The sequence below is a fragment of the Grampus griseus genome (assembly GCF_964374135.1).
Source record: "Grampus griseus genome assembly, chromosome: 16".
NCBI lineage: Eukaryota > Metazoa > Chordata > Mammalia > Artiodactyla > Delphinidae > Grampus > Grampus griseus.
The window spans coordinates 9,531,008-9,555,487 of record NC_139010.1 but is presented as its reverse complement, the minus strand read 5'-3'; the positions used below and the strand labels follow the sequence as shown (position 1 = coordinate 9,555,487).

General features: G+C 45.6%; 1 protein-coding gene across 1 annotated transcript in view; it reads right to left on the bottom strand.

The window, feature by feature from the left end:
* Positions 1 to 24,480, bottom strand: part of ACTN2 (actinin alpha 2) — an 80,720-nt gene that overhangs the window by 12,151 nt on the left and 44,089 nt on the right. The window contains exons 6-15 of the mRNA XM_082673077.1: positions 24,310 to 24,388; positions 21,278 to 21,359; positions 16,901 to 16,986; positions 15,250 to 15,342; positions 13,445 to 13,675; positions 10,845 to 10,992; positions 8,833 to 8,983; positions 3,936 to 4,044; positions 2,116 to 2,256; positions 3 to 185 (exon numbers count right to left, since the gene is read on the bottom strand). Coding sequence (XP_082529203.1) covers positions 3 to 185; positions 2,116 to 2,256; positions 3,936 to 4,044; positions 8,833 to 8,983; positions 10,845 to 10,992; positions 13,445 to 13,675; positions 15,250 to 15,342; positions 16,901 to 16,986; positions 21,278 to 21,359; positions 24,310 to 24,388 — 1,303 coding nt within the window. The remainder of the gene's footprint in view (positions 1 to 2; positions 186 to 2,115; positions 2,257 to 3,935; positions 4,045 to 8,832; positions 8,984 to 10,844; positions 10,993 to 13,444; positions 13,676 to 15,249; positions 15,343 to 16,900; positions 16,987 to 21,277; positions 21,360 to 24,309; positions 24,389 to 24,480) is intronic.

Here is a 24,480-nt window from a genome sequence, read left to right as displayed (position 1 = left end):
ACCTTGTCCCACTTGGACCGGATCTCGTCCACGGTGACAGTGCTATAGGGGTTGCTCGAGCTGATCCTGATGCTGTAGCTCTGGATCACCTTCTCCACCTCGTTCTGGATGGCCAGGATGGACTGCCGCTCGCCGTCGGCCTCGGGCAGTGTGGCCTTGAACTGCTCGTGGGCGGTGATCAAGCTCTAAGCCAGAGACAGAGCGGAGAAAACCCGACTTACTTCAGTGTGAATTTTACAGGCTTGCTGTTCCCTTCAGCACGCGTATAAATGACTTCATAACTGCGGGAATCTCCAGTGGAAGACAAATTCTGGATGTCTTTAGAAAAGCTACCTGGTGCACAAAAGTCAAGTTCCTCGAAAAGGGAAAAAAAGATCTCCTGATGACTCCTTGGTGGCTATTAATCCAAAGTCTTCAAAAAATAATTGTTTTCTTTTTAAAAAATTATGTTTGATTTCATCTTATATGATCCCCAGCTATTGTTTAGGTCTGACTCGCCACTGACATACAGAACTTAAATCAGGGCTTCCCTGGTGGGGCAGTGGTTAAGAATCTGCCTGCCAATGCAGGGGACACGGGTTCGAGCCCTGGTCCAGGAAGATCCCACATGCTGCGGAGCAACTAAGCCTGTGCGCCACAACTACTGAGCCTGTGCTCTAGAGCCCGTGAGCCACAACTACTGAGCCTGCATGCCACAACTACTGAAGCCTGTACACCTAGAGGCTGTGCTCCACAACAAGAGAAGCCACAGCAATGAGATGCCCGTGCACCACAACAAAGAACAGCCCCCGCTTGCCGCAACTAGAGAAAGCCCACGCACAGCAACGAAGACCCAACGCGGCCAAAAAAAAAAAAAAAAAAAGTGTGGCTGTGTCCCAGTAACAGTTAAAAAAAAGAATTTAAATTAGCTGCCCTTTCTAATGACCAAGTTTACCTATAGCCCAAGAAAAGAACGTCACATTTGCTGCCTTTATACCTAAAGATCACCAGGAAGTACATCCCTTTCTCCAAAAGAAAAGGCCACAGAAACCAACTCCTTCCCCTCAGGCTTTATAAAACCTCCACTTAACAACCCTATACCCTTGGACCCTAAAGTATAAGACAGCAGCCCTTTATATTCAGCTGCAGGAAGGTGCCACGTGGACCACCTTCCAGGGCGAAGCTAACACTCAGTTCAGATGCTACAACAGATCAGCTGCTAACACACCTTTCACTAAACAGAGAAACTACTTCATGCATCAGGTATGGCTTCCAAGGCATACTTAGACATCTCACTTTTTCCAAAAATAAATGGTTTTAGGTTGCCAACCTCTGCTTAAGAGTCTATGCAAGAAACACCATCACAGCTTCTTTCAGAAGACAAAGGCAATGTTCAACAAATTTCTTGCCTCTTACACCCCGCTGCAAAGCCTTCTAGAATGGCCCTTGGCAGGGAGATATGGGTTCAAATCCCAACCTTCAGTATTTCCTTTACATCTGGATTCTTTTCGATGACCTATCTATTTTACAGAAAAAAGAGAATCTAAAAGTATTTTCTCTATATTCCATTATACGTCAAATTCAGTATACAATGGTCTCTAATATATTGGGTCCTGGCTATTGGAGAGGAACGCTCCTCCCTAACTCGATCACTTAGAGGTCTTATTTACAATCTGAAGCTCCAGCAAAAATCAAAAGCAGAACATTTTGGATGGTGGGAAGCAGAGGGTACTGATTGGTGGCTTCTTATGCTTTACGATCCGGCAAAACCCTATAGATCTTAATGAGGGGTAATATGCAAACATCTGCAAAGTAGTTAACTCAGCAGCCAGTAAACTCATAACCTGCTGTGACTAACCCCAAGAGCATATGTCTGTCTTGCTCGTATGATTCCACATTCCATTTTAAAGAACAGACCCTTTTAGATGTAGTCACCACTATCTGGCTGATGTTAATTTAGTTGCATTAAAGAGTGGTATACACATTTTTAAGCTAAAGGCCAAAGGGTAATATGGGTTTTCTAACCACATTTTTTTTTAAGTTAAAAAATGAAACAAAACCAAAAAGAGAACTCTACGTTTTTAAAATTACGATTCATTTCTGGTACAGTGAGAGCACAGAGCTGGCTTCAGTTACCTGGATTTCCTCAATGCTGTGGACAATAAACATGTCTTGCAGATCCTCCATGGCGCCTTCCATCCAGTTGTTGAAAGGAGCAGCTCTCTTGGCAAACTCCAGGTGAAGCTGATCGATGGTTTCCAGCAATTTCTCAGTTCTCTGGAGATCAAATAGAAACCAGTGTTATCATAGGTTAAATCATAAAAATTCTCTGAACATGTAAAGATGCACTCCAGAGCAGTAAACTATTATCTGACTTTTTTTTTTTTAATGTATTTATTTATTTATTTTTGGCTGTGTTGGGTCTTCGTTTCTGTGCGAGGGCTTTCTCTAGTTGTGGCGAGCGGGGGCCACTCTTCATCGCGGTACGCAGGCCTCTCACTATCGCGGCCTCTCTTGTTGCCGAGCACAGGCTCCAGACGCGCAGGCTCAGTAATTGTGGCTCACGGGCCCAGTTGCTCTGCGGCATGTGGGATCTTCCCAGACCAGGGCTCGAACCCGTGTCCCCTGCATTAGCAGGCAGATTCCAAACCACTGCGCCACCAGGGAAACCCTATCTGACGTTTTGATGGTCGCAATCCTCTCATCATTAGCTTGTGTATGCAAAAGATGAACTGATGTTCAAATGATGAGGCTGAGCCCTGCAGGTCTCCGAAGTGCCTTGTGCATCAGAGATGGATTTAACAACATCCAGAGTCACACTGTTCTGAAAGTATTTAAAATCCTCCTCCACATGCTACTCTTTTGAAAACTGAGACTCCACATAGGGTATAGAGGCACTTGATTTCAGCTAAAGCAGTACTTTGTAAGTTATAGGACCTGATTCCCCAACCGTGCTGGTTCACAGGAAATTCACGGTATCTTCCTCATTTTATAATCAACAGTGTGCCTTTCCCAAAAGTCGCCTAGAGAAGACGGAAGGAACTACAGTTCCATATTCTTAAATCCTCATTCAGGATTTCACACAGAGACCCTCTTTGCCTTTCTGAGCACATGAAAGCACAGGGCTTTAAGCCACCGAGAATGGCACTATGCGCTTCCTATGGCAGACAGGGCGGGGAGCTGGCACGGAAGCGTCTGGTATCTTCAAGTCTTCCATAATTAGATTCATTTTTCCTCCTGTTCTAAAATATTTGAGCTGTCTCTGTTATATGCCTGGTCCTTCCTTTCTCTCAGCCTTTTTCTTTAGGTGGATATGTTAACCGCTGGCTGGCATCCAGGAAGCTTGGTATCACATGTGTTAAAAGTTTCATCAGAGTCAGGGTGAAAAGACTCAGAAAACTGCTAACTGCTTCTTTCTGTCACGTCGTCTGAGTCTTCCGTGGTGAGAGATGATGAGGTTCAGCTAAAAACCAGCTGTTTCTCCAAGCCGTATACTTGAACAAGGCCAGATTCATCCTGATTCTGTTTCATATCCACTTTTCCTTACTTCAACATGTGTTGCCATTTTCCCTTTGCACATCTCAACTTCCGTTCCTCCTGATTTCCTGACTCATTCATGGCTCAATTTACTCTCAGATAAGGACTCTGGGGGAATTATCTGCCATTACTACTTCACACAAAATGAGTTTATACCGTTATCTCATTACTACTACTGGACTTCTGTTTCTTTAATTCAAAAGGATGCGTCACTGCCGTATGGATAAATTAAAGTACAAAACTACCGACTTTCCATTTCCCTCTTTCTCCTACTTTTTATGTTCTCTGTAGAAGCTCCCTTCCCTAGATAATCTGTTTTGATTTAAACACACCATACCACAGAAAAACAAAGGAACAGTGACTTACTGAAAGAGCCCCTATTAAAAGATTTCGTGCCAACAGGTGGCTTGGAGACTCACCTCCAGGGCCTCTCTCCTCTTCTGAGTGAGCGTTCCCAGCCTGTCCCACTGGTCACAGATTTTCTGGCACCGATCATTGATGTTCACAGCATCGTGATAGTCCAGTTCACTATCAGAAGGGAAAATAAAGGTTGACTTTCCCAGATGACGTGAAGAAAAGTGGACATGGGCTCAAAATAAACAGATGATAATTTTTTTAAAAAAAAAAAAAGATCTGATGGGGAACTGGCAGGGTATTTCAGGGTTTTGTTCATCATCACCATCACAAACATGATCACTATTCCCTTACATCATGAGAAGAATTAGTAAAACTCTTGGTGGCCAGCAGATTTCTAAACAGAGAGAAACGCTGTCTTCTCGACACTGTAGGCTAACTCTATTCTCCCTTTGTTTTCTTGGCCAGGCCTCCGGAGTGCATTATTTTTAAGTGGTGATGTACCTGTAAATGAAGCCAAGTATCTGACCTGGAGGACAGTCCCAGGGGCTGTGCTGAAGCCACGGGGAAGGGAACATCAAATGAGTCATGCGGGAGGGAGGGAGGGAGGGAGGGATCAGCTTGCACCCCTTCGTGTCCTTGGCTGCCCTCAAAGGGCACAGGGCTGGATGGGGCACCACGTCCAGGAGGGGCACTGGGCCGCTGAGCCTGGCAGGACAGAGACCTTCCTCTTCTGACAAAGATTCCAACTCGTCTTATGCCATTCGTGTGACAGCAGGAACAAAATGATTTCTCACTCCGTAGTCCCTCTTCCTCTCCAGCCCCGTCTGTACATCCTAACGGGATCTTGGTGACGTGAAGTAACTGAAACTTACCATTCAAGCAGATTCTCGACTAGATGGTTAACCTATTATCTCTGGGGGTAAAAAGTTTGAATCCTGGACAAAATGTAATCACCCTTTTAGTTAAGATGAAAGCAAGACTCAGGGAGGTTTAAAGACCTCTTCAGGAGACTTCTCCTTCAAAAATGGTCCAAGGTGAGGCTTTTAGGAAACTCCCTCCTATCCATCCAAATCCATTTCCCTGAAGCTTAAGTTTATTTCTTCTTCCAACTCTAAATGAAGGCAATGGTTGTTTATTACTTGTTTTTTCTCTTAAGTGATATTAGCTTGTCCTTATTGAATGTTACTGTTTCTTTTACTGAATAAAGAAGATGCATACAGTTGTGATCTGAGTGTCATTTCAGTGGGTAAGAAGCTCCCTATCACCTAATGAAAGCCTGGCCAGTTCTTAAGAGCAGCTTTCTACGTACACACACTTCACTAATTGAGATGGATTGAGATTCTGTGCTTATTATTATAACCAGGTAACCAAAACCAACCAAAACACACCAGCAATGTGCACAGCCTTGAATACAAAGTGAAAAGGCCATGGCCCTTCAAAATGCAACTATTAAAGAACAGAAAGATTTCAAAACCAAAAACCTAGGAACCGTCTACTGATCCACAATGGAGACATCAACACTAATCTCTCTGTGGTTATCTTTAGGGTGTACATTTTTCCCTCTTCTCTAATTCATACGTACTAGCTCTATACCTACTTGCTTTCAAGAACTTAGGGTTTGCATAACTGTGCATACTATTTTTATTTTTATTTTTATTTTTTTAATAATTTTATTTATTTATTTTTTGCTGTGTTGGGTCTTCGTTGCTGCACGCGGGCTTTCTATAGTTGCAGTGAGCAGAGGCTACTCTTCGTTGTGGTGAGCAGGCTTCTCATTACGGTGGTTCCTCTTATTGCAAAGCACGGGCTCTAGGCGCGCAGGCTTCAGTAGTTGCGGCACGCAGGCTCAGTAGTTGTGGCTAGGGCTCTAGAGTGCAGGCTCAGTAGCTGTGGTGCATAGGCTTAGTTGCTCTGCGGCATGTGGGATCTTCCCTGATCTTCCCAGGGCTCAAACCCGTGTCCCCTGCATTGGCAGGCGGATTTTTAACCACTGCGCTACCAGGGAAGCCCTATTTTTATTTTTTGTACTTTAAGAACTGCACAAACATGTTCGTTATTTTAGAAAAGGTAAAAAGGAAAGGGAGACTAATAACAGTAAGATGAGCACATCTTAAAATTCTGTGGTTCCTCTCTCGACTGTGTAAAGAAATACACATTGAGAATAACCGAGAATAATAATAATATAAAATTATTACTTAAATTTTAAGGGCAACACTTAAAACCATTCCCAAGTACTTATGGGAGCTATGATAGAGCATTCAATTGCTTGAGTTTCTCCCCCTTATTTTATCTGTAATTGTTAACAAGCAGCCAAACAGCCAACATGCAAGAAGCATGAGAAATAAGAGTAAGGCCACAATCATCAAAAAATCTAGAAACAATAAATGCTGGAGAGGGTGTGGAGAAAAGGGAACCCTCTTGCACTGCTGGTGGGAATGTGAATTGGTTCAGCCACTATGGAGAACAGTATGGAGGTTCCTTAAAAAACTACAAATAGAACTACCATATGACCCAGCAATCCCACTACTGGGCATATACCCTGAGAAAACCAAAATTCAAAAAGAGTCATGTACCAAAATGTTCATTGCAGCTCTATTTACAATAGCCCGGAGATGGAAACAACCTAACTGCCCATCATCGGATGAATGGATAAAGAAGATGTGGCACATATATACAATGGAATATTACTCAGCCATAAAAAGAAACGAAATTGAGCTATTTGTAATGAGGTGGATAGACCTAGAGTCTGTCATACAGAGTGAAGTAAGAAAGAAAAAGACAAATACCGTATGCTAACACATATATATGGAATTTAAGAAAAAAAATATCATGAAGAACCTAGGGGTAAAGCAGGAATAAAGACACAGACCTCCTAGAGAACGGACTTGAGGTTATGGGGAGGGGGAAGGGTGAGCTGTGACAGGGCGAGAGAGAGTCATGGGCATATACACACTAACAAACGTAGTAAGGTAGATAGCTAGTGGGAAGCAGCCGCATGGCACAGGGATATTGGCTCTGTGCTTTGTGACAGCCTGGAGGGGTGGGATAGGGAGGGTGGGAGGGAGGGAGACGCAAGAGGGAAGACATATGGGAACATATGTTTATGTATGACTGATTCACTTTGTTATAAAGCAGAAACTAACACACCATTGTAAAGCAATTATACCCCAATAAAGATGTTAAAAAAAAAAAAAAAAAAGTAAGGCCACAAACACAGCGAACAAATTAGATACGAAGACCACAAATAATTAAGAATATTTTTAGGCAAGGCCAAATAGGAAGATACTCTTAAAAGAGGCCATCTCTGTTAATTAAGGCATTTGCTCTGGTTAAGAATGAGCAACATGGGGGTCTTAAAATGTAACATATCATAATAAACATTTATTATTGGTTGTTTAAAGTTATCATTATGTGACAGGCTCTAAAAATTGTGCAAATATATCCGTGGTTATAATGAGAGAGAAGTAGGGAATGAAATTCTGTATTTTTCAAAAAGAAGCAAGGGTCTTAAAAAAAAAAAAAGCTTAGAAACACTGCAGGGAGGCCCCTCTCCCAGAGGGTGGCCACAGCCAGAGGCAGCACCACCTGGACCAGCAGGACCTACAACTCCCACTGGGTAAACCAGCCTGGGCTCAACCTCATGCTAGCTCCTCCCATAAAAAAGCATGAAAAAGAAATGGCACTTATTTGACAACAAAGAAAAGTGGGGCCTTAATGTTCTTCTTTCAGAGGTGTCTTGTTTTTGGTTTCTGGGCGGGCAACGTGGTCCCGTCTCCTGCACCCAGGCCTGGGTGAGGCCACCTTTGCGAGCCATGCTCTGTCCTGTTACTTGTTTCTCATCCTCTTGGATACGAAGCTGCCTGTGCTGGGGCTGGGGGTGTTGCCCAATGGGAGGACACAGGGATGCTACCACAATCAAAGCACCAGAGAGGAAGTCAGTGCATCTCTTTATATAAAAAAAAGGGCTTCCCTGGTGGTGCAGTGGTTAAGAACCTGCCTGCCAATGCAGGGGACACGGGTTCGAGCCCTGGTCAGAGCACCTAAGCCTGTGCGCCACAACTACTGAGCCCGCAAATGGCATTATTTCACTCTTTTTTATGGCTGTAGTATTCCATTGTATATATGTACCACATCTTCTTTATCCATTCGTCTGTCAATGGACTTCTGTCAATGGACATTTAGGTTGCTTCCATGTCTTGGCTACTGTAAATAGTGCTGCTATGAACACAGGGGTACATGTATCTTTTTGAATTTTAGTTTTCTCCAGAAATATGCCCAGGGATTGCAGGATCATATGGCAACTCTATTTTTAGTTTTTTAAGGAAACTCCGTACTGTTCTCCATAGTGGCTGCACCAATTTACATTCCCACCAACAGTGTAGGAGGGTTCCCTTTTCTCCACACCCTCTCCAGCATTTATTATTTGTAGACGTTTTGATGATGGCCATTTTGACTGGTATGAGTTAGTACCTCATTGTAGTTTTGATTTGCATTTCTTTAATAATTAGCAATGTTGAGCATCTTTTCATGTGCCTGTTGGCCATCTGTATGTCTTCTTTGGAGAAATGTCTATTTAGATCTTCTGCCCATTTTTTGAATGGGTTGTCAACAAGGACCTACTGTATAGCACAGAGAACTATACTCAGTATTTTGTAATGACCTAGAAGGGAAAAGAATCTGAAAAAGAATAGATATATATATGTATAACTGAATCACTTTGCTGTACATCTGAAACTATCAAACACAACACTGTAAATCAACTATATTTCAATTAAAACAAAAAACAGGACCAATCCCATCACAGGGTCCTCTGGCTTGGTTCTATGGGTACATCTAAGACAGGACAGGAAAGGCAAGCTCCCCTGCCCCTCTCTGGGAATGCCCGGGGAAGCTCTCCACCGAGTTCTCGCTTGGACCCAGGGCTCAATGTCAGCACTGGCACCCACACAGAGCACGTACTTGAGCTCCTGCGCGATGGCCGCGATCTGCTCCACGCGGTCCTGGTGCGCCGCCAGGTCGCTCTCGAATGCCTCGTGCTTCCGCAGCAGAGCCCGGACTTCGGTCAGAGACGCCGACTCGTAATCCTTCTGCAGCAAGATCTGCTCTTTGCCTGCAATGGTTGTAGCAAGGGAATGTGAGTGCTGTCACACTTCAGCCTCTATGCAAAGTACTGGGTGATTCCATAGAACCAAGAGGAGGAAAGGACAGCCCCGAGAGTCAGAGGCCACATTTCAACTGGAATTCAGGCTGTCACTCTGCTAAGGCCCCGAGTCCCTCTGTGTTCTGAAAGCTCGTGTCTACAAATACAGGCCGGAAAGCACGCTGAGCACTTTCTAAATAACAAGTCTGTGATAAACCTAAGAAACAAGTATCTGACTTTCCCGTGAGATGCTCAGTTAGTATTAGCTCACAGAAATTACCTGGAATTATTAGGTAAAACACTTGTACTCTATTTGTCTGCCCATGGTCTCAACCTTTACTCCAATTCTTTTTGTTTGAAAGCTTTATTCTTTTAGTGTGGTTAAATGCAGCTTGTGATTTTTTTTTTTTTTTTTTTTTTTTTGGCGGTACGCGGGCCTCTCACTGCTGTGGCCTCTCCCGTTGCGGAGCACAGGCTCCGGACGCGCAGGCTCAGCGGCCATGGCTCACGGGCCCAGCCTCTCCACGGCATGCGGGATCTTCCCGGACCGGGGCACGAACCCGTGTCCCCTGCATCGGCAGGCGGACTCTCAACCACTGTGCCACCAGGGAAGCCCCCAGCTTGTGATTTTTTATGTAATAACATTAGAAAAATTTCTCTCCGAAACTCCACCTATTTCCCCACAAATACTTCCTAAGTTAAGCAACTGCTGTGGTTATAACTGGACCCATTTTTATTCCCTGGTTGATGACCTTTAAGAATTTAATTCCACAAAGCTAGACGTGGAAAGCAAATGTTCACATGTTTAATGACAACACAGCACTTACCATCCGCCAGACACCAATTTTACTACTTTATAATACAAACTCATTAAGTCTTCATCAAAACCCTGCGAGGGAGGTATGATTGTTATTCCACTTTGGAGAGGACGCTGAGGCCCTGGGAGGTGAGAATGCATCCAAGGCCCACAGCTGGGAAGTATCAACTGCACGTCTGTGCCTGTGACCGTCTCGCTGAGCAACGCCAACAATCAAGCAGCAAGAAAGCAAAAGGGACCCAAGGGATGAGGGGAACCTCCCTGCCCTTTCTCGAAATAGATTACCATGCAATGAGGTGAATGCTTTGTTCTTTAACCTCAGCAAACAGCAGAGCCAAAAGAATCACGACCATAGTATCACGGCCATGGAAGCGGGTATGTCTGCAAGGCCTGAAAGGAGTGGATGAATCTAAGTGAAACAAAGGAGTTAAGACTATAGAAAAGCACACCTCGTGTTCTTCCTTTCCAAGCAGATTTTCTAAGTGGGCAATTATGTTGCTTTGCGGCACTTAATAAACCTTCTATCAGCAGAAGCTAGTGTCTGGGCCAGGGCTGTCTGACCTGCTGTTAGGGAATAAACAGATGCTTGTGGAATCAGATAGAAGAAAGCGGGGGAGGCAGGAGGAGGCGGATGCCTATGCAGGTAAGTGTGGGAAGAACGCATTGTGAGTCCTGTTTTATAAAAACATCCATCTTCATACTCACCTCCTTTTTTTTTCTCTCTTTTTTTTTTTTTTGGCCATGCCACGCTGCTTAAGGGATCTTAGTTCCCCAACCAGGGATGGAACCCGGGCCACGGCAGTGAAAGCGCCGAGTGCTAACCACTGGACCGCCAGGGAATTCCCCACACCCACCTCTTGAAGAACCGCAGTTCCTGGGACAGCACACGAGAGAGGGGCGAGGGCAGCTGCCCACAGGGTCACAGGCGCCAGGGACAGTGGTCACTGCACGTGGGGCTCTGTCCATAGCTCAGGCCCGATTCTCCAGGAGCCCCACCGCATCCTGTGGACTCACCGTAGGCCCAGGTTTCGTGCGTGGACGCCTTCTGCCGGAACTTCTCTGCCAGGTGCTCCACGCGCTCCAGCCTCCGGATCTCATTCAGCAGCCATTCCTCGTAGCCCTTCTCCGCCTGCTCCAGCCGCTGCCAGGCGCCCGCGATGTCCTGGGATGGGTGGGGACCGGCGAAGGCACGTCCGTTACGCCCTGGCCTCCTGGGCCTCTCTACGAATCCCCTCCACCACGTCCAACAGTGTTTTCCTTTGTGTCTTCTTGTCTTTCCCTCACCCCTGTGCCTCCACACCTGCCCCAAATAGCCATTCAAATGTTTTGGCTTCTAAACATCTTCATTACCACTGCACCCTTTTAGAACTAAGATCACGGTTCTCATCGGCGAACATTTAACCTGATGCTTCTCCGGATGTGGACAAAGGCTAACAGGGCTTTAATTTTCTGGCTACGAGAAGATGAAGCCTCACAGTGACTCAGCCCAAAACGACTCTGACTCAGCGACTGGGTTCAGTCAGCCATTAACTGTCTCCCCGGCATCACGCACGTGCCAGGCACAGTGAGAGCCTTGGATATAAGAGTGAACAACAGCACCTGTAAAGTTCCCTGGGCCCCTGTGCAGCTTTCATGATTGTTGGGGGAGAAAGACATTAAATAAGGCATTCAACAACAAGTGTAATTCCTATTTCCGATAGCGATACACTCTGATGGAAAAACAAATCACGGTCAAGTGATGCTGATGAGAGCACGGTCGGGGCAGTTCCTTTAGGCGGGTTACTGAGAGGAGACCCCTCTGAGGAGGTGGCCTTGGAGCCCAGACCTCACTCATGGAAAAGCCAGGTATGTGATGAAGTGGGGGACGAGCTAAAGGCCCGAGGACGGGGTGCGCTCCACGTAGGGGAAGGACCACAGCAGGCGCAGCGGCCGCACAGTGGGTGAGGGGTAGAGCAGCCAGGGACATGGTCAGCAGGGTGGCCGTGGGGTCAGACCACATCGGATCCCAGATAAGGAATCTGGATCTTATTCTAAGTATTTCGGGAAGTCACTGGAGGGTTCTGAGAAGAAAGGAGACACGCTCTGATTTATATTTTAAAAAGATGACGGCAGCTGCTACGTAGAGAATGCATTTTAGGGGAAAAAGAACAAGAAAAGCAAGTGAGAGGGTTACTGCAAGGTTGAAGGAGAGACACTGGTGGCTTAGCATAGGCGACAGCAGCTGAAGGGCTGCTCAGACTTAAGATATAATCTGGACGCAGAGCCAGTGGCACTGGCTGAGGAACCAGGTACAAGAAAGGGACAGACTAGGAGGATCAGTGATGACACCTGGGGTTGGGGCTTTAGTAACTTAGGGGATGGTGATGCTATTTACTAAGACAGAGATCACTGCGGGAGGACTCTTGGATGTTAGGTTTTGAGACATCCAAGTGGCTCTATGAACCTGGAACTGGGGGAGAAATCAGAGCTGAAGATGTAAAATTTGGGAGGTGTTGCCATTACAGCTGGTAGTTAAAGCCACGGGCCTGGATGAGGTCACCTGCAGGTATCAAGACAGAGAAGAAGGTCAGCATCCCTGTACCCACAAACCATCCACCTACATACAGCCCAGGGACAGGAGGAGGCAAAGCTGTGAACAGCGACGGGAAGGACTCGGTGGTCAGGTGGGAGGAACTCAGCTAAGTTCAAGGGTGGAAGGAGTTTCAAGAAGAAGGCCATGGTTACAGCTAAAGCGAATATGAAAATAAAAGTGACCACTAGGGGGCTTCCCTGGTGGCGCAATGTTGAGAGTCCGCCTGCCGATGCAGGGGACATGGGTTCGTGCCCCGGTCCGGGAATATTCCACATGCCAAAAGAGCGGCTGGGCCCGTGAGCCATGGCCGCTGAGCCTGCGCGTCCGGAGCCTGTGCTCCGCAACGGGAGAGGGCACAACAGTGAGAGGCCCGCGTACCGCAAAAAAAAAAAAGTGACCACTAGGCTGTCAACACAAACGCCGTTGCCTTTGAACAGAACAGTCTGTCTTAGGGTGGACGGAAGCCGGATTACTTACTGCAGGTTGAAGAGTAAAAGACATAAAGGAACGGGAAGTGACCAAAAACCAGTACCATAAAGAACTCTCTCTAGATGTCCTGCTACAAAGGGGAGACGAGAAACAGGACAGGTGCTGCAGGGAGGTGTGGAGTCATAGGAGGTTTTCATTTTCCTCTGGCAGATGCTAGAGCGCTTCCTATGCGGATGTGAAAGCTTCAGCAGAGCGGGAGAAACTGATGATGCAAAGAGGGATGTAAATATGGGACTGAGGCCTGGAGAAGGTGAATCGGGGAGATGGTAACAGGAGGGAACAGAGGGCCTGTGATCTAGATGCTGGTCCACCTAGAGGCGGGGAGGAGAGGAAGGGGACCGTCATCATTAGGTGTTTGTCAGAGGCCTGTTCTGCGTGAGGCACCAAGAGCAGTGAGGGTCAAGAACTGCATGACGGCAGGGGGAAAAGTATCCAGAAGGAAGTGGTCACAGGGTCAGAATTACAGTCAGTGCCTCTTCTCAGTGGCCCATCAGAGGAAGGACTTTGGGAAAAGAAAAGGGGGGGCTGCCCCCGGGGCCAGGGGGCTACTCACCGACACCATCTTGCCCTCGGAGGGCATGAAGGCCGGCCGGTTGCTGATCCGCAGCTTGGTCTGCAGGGTGTTGAAGTTGATCTCCAGCTGGCACTTCTCCTGCACCTTGGGAGGCTTGTGCTTCCGGCGGTAATCCCGAAAGTCCTCCAGCTTCTTCTGCATGGCCTGCATGGTCTTCTCAGGGGTCCGGTTCTCTAGCCAGGGGATCGTGCGCTGAATCCATTCCAAAAGCTGTTCCCAAAACACACGCACACAAAAAAACTGCTGACAACACCAGCAAACTGCCCCCCGCCCCCGGTTAAAAAACAGAGGCACCGAACGATTGGGAATGGATTGACTGAATGCTCCCGAGATTACAGAAGTCTGACTGGAAGGAGGGCATAAATACAAACTTCTGTGCCCTCCAAGGGCCACTCACCATCGCCCCAATGACACCACGCACAGGTCGAAAATTCAGAGTCAGCACGAGTCATGTTTTACAAAAATGGGACATTTATAGGAAACTCCGGGACCAGACATTAGCAGACAAATGCTGGATGGAGCTTTCAAATGAGAAAACAAAAACCTCACATGGTGGAACATGGTGGAATAAAATCAGGAAAGAACTGGGTTTAACTCAAAATGTATTTCTAGTTTAAATCAGCTCAAATCTAACGGGTCTACTTACGAGATGAAAGTATCGTAAATCTGAGACTGACTCAATGCCAAAGTATATTTTATTTTAATAGCTAGCTTTCAAGGAAATCCACAGGATGAAAGTGAAAATGGCAGTGACTCCAAGGATGAAGTACGCCCCCTTCTCTTGAATTACTACCAAGGCCTTACTAAGGCCCTGCATAGTCTGTTTGACGGGTATAAATGAAGGACCAAGTAAGAAAAGAAAGGCTATCATCACTGAGGAGCATCTGTCCTTCGGTCCTGGTCATACTTCAACCCTGATGTCGATCACTGGCATTAAACAATGTTGCCAAATGGAATTCTCCCATAGCAGCAGGAAACATAAACAGTATCATTAGCTTGGACTAATATACACCACTACTTGGGAAGACTGATTCCCAGTGTCCTGATGCTTTGCACAGTACAGACCAAGTATCAGCCAAAGTAAGTCAGAGCAAACATTATTTGGTCTCTGACATTGTCACTGTGATTGAGTTCAATCCAGAGAGAAGGTGGCTATGGACCTCACTCAGATCCTGCTTAGTTAAGATTTATACTATAATAAGAACAAAAAGAAAAGCGACATGGAAAGGGCTATTCTGAGAAATCTAGCTGAAGAGCTGTAGAAAGGCATCCTGGAAACTCATGCTCAAATGTCTCGGACGGAGGGCTCTGCCTCTCCCGAGGTTCCCTCTAGGTATTTAAATACACACACAAGGCTGAGGCTTGTCTCACTGGCATGTTCCTTAGATGCTGAGTCACCGCGTGGAGCTGGGATTCTGAATACAGAGCTCGCCCTACGTGATGTCAGTAGCCGATGAAGCAGGAAAAAAACAAGGAACACAATGTCATCTAGGGGAGCCCGACCCCGGAGGTGCAGAGCTGAGGATGGAATCACATTCTACGTTTTGTAACATGCAAACCACCTCTGTGCCTTGCAATGCCTGGAAAGACCAGCAGCACTACCTTTGTGCCCGTAATTAAGCAGGATGAACAACCCCTGAGAGCGAGTGTACTTTCCTACTTTTATTCTGTCTGAGATGAAAAATGCAAAAAAAAAAACCCCAACACTGACAATCCGTGTTCACCCTCTGTGCCTCCCCCTCAGGGTGGGGATGGACAGGACTGCGGGGACCCGTTTCCTTTACCTCACTTGCTAGCCTCTCATATTCTTCCATCAGCCTCTCATTCTCTTGATTCACAGCAAGAACCTTACATATCCTGTTAGCCGCTGTCTCGGCCTGTAAAACACAATAGGTAAACAGGACGGCTCTGTCGACAGGGACGTGCATACACAAGGTGGAAGGTGGCAGGGCAGGGGGTGACCAGGGAGGCAGCATGTGCTGTAAGTGGTGCAGGTTCTGGGTTCGGGTGGGGTAAGCCTGAGGGCCCAGCTCGTTCACACTATGGGTCATTTCACACCTTTGGGACCGTTTTCACACAGACTTACATGGCAGGCTGAATATACTGTAGGGAGTAACAGGGAAATAGCATTAGTCGCAAACACGAGCTTTGTGAAACATCAAGCAAGTTAGTAACAGAAACTGATGGGCTAAGGAAACAATGGTCCCTGGGCGTCCACCTGAGCCCCCTGCCAACCTCACAACTACAGGGAGAGAACTCTCTGAGTTACATTAGCCTTTGGAAATCAAAGCAGACAGGACTGGATCCTGAATGTATACCTGTCATTGCACTGAGTTCACGAGGGCCTCTACGTATTCATTCCTGAAATGAATACATCGAATGTGCTAGATGGGATCCTTCCACCGGGCAGAATCTGCTTTAATACTTTATTTAACCCATGTGAGTAGCTGTTGAGGTATCAATAATTCCCGATCATTGTTTTGTGGGGAGCTTGAGGCCGGGAGGGGCCAAGTGCCTTAAACCGTGACCATGAGATCCGTCCGGCTTCCGGGCCTGCAGCCTGGCCCCCAGCCTTGCCTCTGAAGCCCTAGTAGGGGCCGATTTCCAGTTATCATTGTTCGCTGGTGATGGTCTTTTTTTTTTTTTTTTTTTGGCCCCGCCAGGCGGCTTGTGGAATCTTAGTTCCCCGACCAGGGGTCGAACCCACAACCCCTGCAGAGGAAGCGTGGAGTCCTAACCACTGGACCTCCAGGGAAGTCCCCCAGTGATGGTCTTAAAGAGATCACAGAAATGACGCATACTCTGTCCAACCCCATCTCTCAGGACTCTGCAAGTAGAGATAGGGGGAGGGACAGGAAGCAGAAACAGGGGAACGCGGGAAAGCAGAGGGACATCCACCCATGATGTCCCTCAGGCTGTTTATCTTAAGGAGTATAAATTTTTTTGAGGTTTTAACACTGTTAGACTTTCACTATTTCAGTTAAATTAAGATTCATCTCGCAAGATGCTTGAACACGTCACTGAACAGTGAAGGCAATCTCCAGGCGGAGAACGGGACAGGGGCCCTGGAAAGGCGTTCACTTCTCCTCGCCCAAGTCCCCCTTCACCGCTCAATCAGTGTGGCTCAATTTTCATGGCCCTTGTTTTTTCCTGAAGCACAAATGTTTCCCACCATTGATTAATGAGATAAGAGCAATATCTTAGAAAGACAGAGAGCTAAGAACACTTCAGAACCGTCTAAGGGTAAAGCTGTTAACTAAAAAAGCATTCGCAGTTTGGAACTTGCCATATTAGGTCATCACAAGCTACTTAGAAAGAGTCCAAGGTAAGATGTGAAGTGCACGCACACACACCCAGGTATGCACGCGCACGCCCACACGACTAAAACCGATGCACAAGGGCAGCACGGCAACCAGACAGACGAGGGTTAAATACCTGCTCCGCGCCCGCGAAAGCATGGTAGAAGCAGGAAACGTATGTCATGATAGCTCTTTCATCGGGTTTGGGAGTGTTCACAATGTCTGAGGGAGGGAAAAATAACACAGAAAACAGACACACGCACAGATGAAGAGCAGAAACCAGGGTGAACAAAGGGAAGAACGAACTGGTTTACACTTGACTTTCTGTGTTCCTCGGGCCCACAACCCTGACCCGCAGGAAGCCTGTACAGAACTGACACACTCGTGAACAGAATGCTTTCAACCAGCACGTTTTTTTGTTTTCACATCATCAAACCAAGGGTTTCCCTCCTCCCCTACCCTGGATGGCTTTTTTTTTAAAGTGTAGGCGAGGCATTCCTAGGGGAACCCGTGGGCTGCCTGTCAGAGCTGGTGACCACTTCCTAAGGACCCGGGCAGCCCCGTCTTCCTGTCTTTTGACTGGATCAGGTCATCTGCCACTTTGGCTGTGAGCAAGGCGTGGCCCTCTGCAAGATGCGGGGACACACGCAGACCTCTCTGGCCCCATCTCGGATGCCACACCCCGCCCCCACCCTCATAATCCTTGGCTTTCTGCTCTGTGCACGGCCCTGGCTTGTGTGGGGATGAAGTTCATTGAAGATGGCATGTTTCCTAATCCTTCTATACGTACTTGCCATGCCATTGCTAGAAGCTACCCAGAGGAACAAAGCATCTAAAGGGGAGGGTCTACACGGCTTGTACTTATTAACTATGACCCTTGCCACTATTTGTATGAGCTGCTGAGACAGCTACCGGGAAGAGAGAAAACAGAACCACGGGAACACACACCCTTCCTTCCTCACCTTGGCCTCACCCCAGTTTGGGCTGAATTACGTTCTAACTTCAGATTCAGTTCAGTCACTGGACAGAATGCAGTTAAAAAGGTGCCTCATAATTCCCTAAGGTGAAACCCAGTCATTGGGTTTCCAGAGGATATTGATAGAAAGGCTGTGGGGATGTGGAACAGCATGGAATCTTCTGGAAACCAAAGATGAATGGCATACTACTGCATGGACAGGAAGTAAGTTTCAAAGAAAACTGGACTGAAAAAGACAAACGACTGCCTCCTCAGAACCAGACGGGTCTCCTTACTCAGAGGAGTCGGTGGGGGGAAAAGAGAAAAACAATTGAAGAAAAATCAAGACAGAGGTAAAGGATGAGTGATGACTTGTGTTCTACCTCCTCACCTTCTGTGCACCAGCAAAAGCATGATAGTAACAGGAGACATAAGTCATTACGACTCTTCGGGTCTGGCGGTGTATACTAAATCTGTGTGGAAAAAAGGTTAACTGCTCGGATGTTCCGAGAGCAGCAGGCTCCTGCTAAGGGCTGCCTCAGAGAGGCCAAGGTCATGAATCTTCCCCCAGCAGCCCCACACACTTGTGTTGCTCAAACTTTGGCTCAAATCAAAGAAGTCACATTTGCAAAGTCATTACTCTGTGTGCACTTCTAAGAACCACCAAAGAGAAGGGCACAGCCAGCTCAGAAGAGCCCTAAACTAGCAAGGAAGTCACATCCATGGCCGAGCTGGACCTCCAGAATTCCGCAGAGTGCACACAACAGCACTTTCGCTCTCTGGACAGATGGAGGGCCCAGGGGTCAGCAAAGGTCCTTCCTGCAAGTCCACACAGAACACGGGCACCCACAAATCTACAACGAGTACTCACCGGAGGGAGGAAAATAGAGAAACAGTTTTCATAACCTTTTAAAAAGCATGCAAGGGGGCTTCCCTGGTGGTGCAGTGGTTGGGAGTCCACCTGCCGATGCAGGGGACACGGGTTCGTGCCCCGGTCCGGGAAGATCCCACATGCCGCAGAGCGGCTGGGCCCGTGAGCCATGGCTGCTGAGCCTGCGTGTCCGGAGCCTGTGCTCCGCAACGGGAGAGGCCACAGCAGTGAGAGGCCCCGCATACCGCAAAAAAAAAAAAGCATGCAAGGTAGTTAAGATGAGGAAGAGTTTCACCAGTTTTCACTACAGGTTTATGGGTGAGCAGCCCAATTAGCCACTTCAAAATCCCCATTTAGGATTCAGAGACTATCACAAATGCCAGGAAGTAAGGTCAACCGCAGCAGGCGGTGGAGAGGCAAGGATTTGCCAAAGGGATTAAGTGATCTGAGGGGAGGAGATCAGTATAAGACATTACAGTAAAAGAGCAGGAGAAGTAAGAACACATTCATAGGAAGCTGTGGGGAAGGTAAGTCCGGGTGCAGGTGGCAAAGATGCAAAGGGTAATTAACAAATGGGGGGCTGATCTACTGGGGAGTTGGTTATACCACAGCTCGCCCCTCACCCAAGTCAGTCAAGTTCATAACTCTTTCACCAGAAGACTCTTACAGAAATTGCTCTGCAAAGAAAATAATATCGTATGCAAGCATTTTTCTGAGCCATTAAAAAGGAAAGAAAAAGAAAAGTAATAAGAGACTAGGATGTGTCACAAGGGAGCAAGAAATGAATAGAGTGCTAACGCATCCCATCCACTCAGAGGATAAGCAGAACACACGCCCAGACCAGGACTCAGAGACTAAGGGAAACCCAGGAACAAGAGGATGGTCAGCCTCCCAGGGTAATAACGACAGCAATCCTGAGCTCACCCTCAACTGTAGGAAATCAGGGAGGCATCAATGGACAGAGAGATGAATTTACTAAATGTCGCCTGTTTTCTCCTGTCTTCAGTATCCTAGCTGTTGACTCAAGTGGTAAACTCTGGGTAGTTATTTATCGAATGGAAAGGTCAAAGGACAGAGCAGAGCACCCAAATGCAAACTTAGCGTAGAGAGGACAGACAAGAAGGAAAAGGTATTTTCCTATGTGGCAACTGCACTGTTTTATTGTCTTTCTCCCTCTAAAGAGTTTCTGAAAAAAGTAGATTCTGAAGAGCATATTCAAGTGTGGTCAACACCCCATAATACAGGTGTTTGATAAAATGGCTAAATTAACAAACGGGCAAAATTAGAATCCTAATTGACAGACTACTGTCTCAGGTGCACTGTGTCCCTCAAAATGATAGGTGGAGTCCTACCTCCTGGTACCTGTGAATGGGACCTTATTCGGAAGTAGGTCTTTGCAGACGTGATCAAGTTAAGATGAGGTTGTGCTGGAATGAGGTGTGGCCTTAATCCATAATGACTGGTGTCCTCATAAGTAGCGGGAAAAAGACACAGAGACAGATGCAGAGGGAAGATGACCATGTAAAGACAGAGTCAGAGACTGGAGTGATGCTACCATGAGCCAAAGAACACCTGGGGCTTCTAGAAGCTGGAAGAAGCAAGGAAAGGTCCTTCTCTACAGACTTCGGAGGGAGCATGGCCCTGCCAACACCCTGATTTCAGAGTTACAGCCTACAGAACTACAAGAGAATAAACTTCTGTTGTTTCAAAAGCCACCTACTTTGTGGTGACTTGGTACAGCAGCCATGATGCAGTCACCAAAAATAAGGAGGAACAGAAGACTGACAACTGACTAGAATCAAGGTCTTTGCTTTTCCCCAACATGCTAATTAGCAGAAGCAAGGAACAAGAAGCAAGAATAATAAGATTAACAACGAGCACAGTAATATAAGTCCTTGAGGGCCGGGCCCTGCCTTATACATCACATTATCTCCTGCAGCATCTCCAGGGTCTTATACATGGTAGGTGCTCGGTAAGCGTCTGCTGAGTGAGAGGTGACTCATGCATAAGTGAAACGAAGGGATGGTCTCCACGTATCTGTGCTTTAAATGCTGTGCCAGGGCGAAACTCCCATGAACTCATCTCAGATAAAGGGCACAAGAGGTACTGAAACTAGTCTCCAGCATGAGGGCCGCTAAAGCTGCAAAATATTGAGAGGTTCTAGCTCTAACAAAACTAAATTTAATTTGGACAAATTAAAAATGAAACGTGAAAGTTTCAGAGGCACATGATGAATGACCGCTCCATAGTCTAGACTGAGATTCTATGACTTCCAGTTGGAAGGAAGCATTTTTTTCCTTGTGGAGTCTTAAAGAACAAGGAGATTTATTTGTTAAATTTCTATGTGGTTTAAAAAGAAAAAATGTTGTTAAAATAAAAACAGGAAGCTTTCCATTGAAAATCACAAACCAAAGCATTCTGTTTCTTTGCCAAAGCTGAACCTTTTACCCAACCCTTTCATTGTAGTTTTGCTGGCTTGGTTTTGAGCAGGATTCTAGAAAATAATTTTGAGCAAAAGCTACATACGAAATTCTCTAATATTCACGAGGCCAATGACAGAAACTTCTTAGGAATCCTAAGTCCTTCAGATGTAACCTGGCTATAACGTTTACAGGTCTTTATGTGTGGCCGTCACATAGGGAGGCAACAGATTTTCTGTAAGCCAAAAAACACAATTTTCATCTCACCTTCAGCATCCAACATTTTGGGAATATCCAGGTGCTTCTCTGCAATTTCCATGGCCAAGTTGATATTTCCTATTGGGTCATCCTGCATGGAAAACAGCACAACCAGCTTTTTAGCATATTTTTTTGAACAGGACTTACGACTGTTTTTTATATACCTCATTCTGGGGAGGAAACTTTCCCATCCACACATAACCATAATAGGATAAGATCTTCCTTCTTATATTTTCCCAAACATTTCAAACATTTAGAGAAATATCAAAAATGACATGAGAATCACCCAATCCATGCACACTCCAACTTCATAAAACGTGAGCAAAAGGTTGAAGAGAACAGATACTGTGCAGCTAGAAGGAAAGTTGTGAGGTATTTTCTCATGGATGGAAAAACACCTGGATACCTCAGCGCTGAGCTTCAACTCTGGGTAACAAAAATCTAGATGATTCCAAAAGGAAGCATGAAACATACATTTTCCACATCTGGAAGGTGATCATGGAGAATATTTAGTACCACACTAACTTTGTTTATTTTTGTTTTAAATATAAGAAAACACGCTGCTTTCAGCATGTTTAGGTGAAACTTTTAGGTCACTAAAGAATATTACAAGATGGCTACAAAGAGCAAAAGTTAGGTTTCTAGGATGTTAAAGACCACAAGAAATGAAAGAAACTTAACATTATAATAGAAAATTGTGAAGAAATTTTTGTTCGTCCGATTGCGTTTGTCTTCCACGGTAAAGCTGGTTAAATATATACGTAACGTAACAAAATACATTGAACCAGAGGTGTATAAATGAAATACTGAAAAATTAAAAGAGGTATTTAACATTTCCTGTTTTAATCTTCTAAAGAGATTAAGTATTGTGAATTTGAAATGGGATGGGGGTATGTAAGACAGAAAAATCAAAATGAAAAGTAGTGTTAGTACAGGGATGACTGTAATGAATTTTAACATCAAAGCCATTTAAACATTTCAGAAACTGCAATGATTTGCAATAAGCACAATCATTTTAATACAGTGAAACATCTAAAACATAGAGGCTTCAAAAACATTCGGTGCTCAAGGAAGAAACCAAAGCAAGCTTCCTGGCCTCTCAGAGTTTACTATCATTTCAGGCAAAATGTTTCTTCAACTCCATGTTATTTTAACAAAGCATATAATCATTTCACTAAAAGCAGCCATATAATAAGGTGAGTCTTACCTGCATATTTTATGCAAATGTTTAGAAAACCAAATAGCTGAGTGAAAGTTTCTTTTTGTTCTTAATATATAAGAAAATTTTCAGCATTAAAAACAGAGTAATGATTCTGAGTCTTTGTGAAAGCTATCTCACTTACACTGTAACTTAGATAAAATGTAGCAATTAAGTGTTTTCTTGGCTCAGCTACTGGTATGTGACCCTGGGAAGATTAAAGAACTCCTCCCTTCTTCATCTGTAAAACTGGGATAATTAGTACCTCCTTTATAGATGCATGATATTATATAGTTTACTGTAGATTTTGAAGATTGAATGACTGTGTATGTATAACATACATAAAATATATGTATTAATATTAACATACGTATATGTATATAAAACGTTAATATATGTAATATCCACATATGTAACACATATTAATACATATATACAATAAACATATATACTTATTTATTAACAGTGTCTAATCTAGAGCTATAGAGGTATTCACTGCTATGGTTAATTACTATCATTTTTCCACCCATCACAGGTGGCCAATTACCCCATCTGTTGACCTTTTGTAATAGAAACTGACCATTATAAACTGCTAATAAAATGAGGTCTATCTAGTATAATCCCTTCATTCTGCAAATGAGATAAAGAGTAACTGAAAAAAATATACACCGTCTCTATGTTTGAAACGTTTCAAAATAACTCAGGGATGAGAATATATGCTTGGGGAAGTCAAGCAACTCTGGCTGCCCCGTTCCCTTAGGCAACCTTCCTTTCGTGTACGGCAGCTCTCATCTTCAGGATACAAGTACATTTTTCATGTGCTATCCTGTCGTCAGTGGAGAGAGGCCAGGGGAAGGGTGGTGAGCACGTGACAACTGCAAAGGTGGCAAAAGCCAGGACACTCTTCCTACTACCCCCTGTGCCACACGGGGAGGGCAGCATGCAGCAGGACCGGATTCCACACCAAACACAGCGACACGAGGTGCATGGCCAAGGAAGCACACCAGCAACCAGAGGAAATGTGCCCCACTACTCCTGGCAGGAATGGTCATGGGGCGGGCAACACTTTCCATCTTAAGTCTTTACACGGCATTATTTCTAGGACAGATGGACTGTCCACCACAAGATTTAGAAGGGAACAGGATTTCTTTTCTCCATCACAGATCCCACGTGCAAACTACTTTTAAAGAAAGAATGTGCAGACTATTTGAAACTTAAGCACAATACAGCTTAAGCTTAAAGGGAGAATGAAAGTTTCCTCAGCTGAAAACGTAAGTTCCCTAAGTTGAATTTTCTGAAAAGAGAGAGAGAAAAAAAAATCCCCCAAACTTCTTTTCTAAGGGTGCAACTCATACCTTGTATCAATAGCAAGATAAGCATCCCTTGTGTGAGAAACAAGTTAATCAACTCTGAGTAAATATGTCAACAACTAAATCCTTCAGAAAAAGGAATTTAAAAAGAAGGTTTGGGGTATTTGAACCTTTCTCCCCTCAGCCTGCCCACCCTGCAGCAAAACAGACACTTCACTTCTCATATTTACAACCTGGGAATGCAAAATCTCTGAGAAACATGTGTAAAAGCTGTCGTAGGAAATCAGGCCAAATCAACAAACATATCGTAATGTGGGCAAAAAGGTGACTTGGCTCTGGGTCTTGTCCTGCCCTAATTATAACAGGTGAGTATTTTCCCGCCACCCTTCCTGTTTTCATCCCGTGCCAGGCTAGCTGGGAGGGCATGCTGGCAGCAGCCTAGGTGTTGGTGTGAGTTCAATGCCAATGGGCTCACTTCCAGGACGACATGCTGGGGGCAGGGCAGACACAGCATGCCGGGCCCCGCAAATGACCTTGTTCAGCTTTGAGTAGTCAATGAGGTCGGGCCGGTGTCTGTGGATGAGTGCACAGAGTCCAAGGCCGTCTTTCCAGCTGCACGACGGTCACGGTCGGGAGGAACAGGAACACGGGTTAATGGACGGGCAGCAGCAAGGGGCTGACCTTGGTCAGACGTTGGCCTGAAA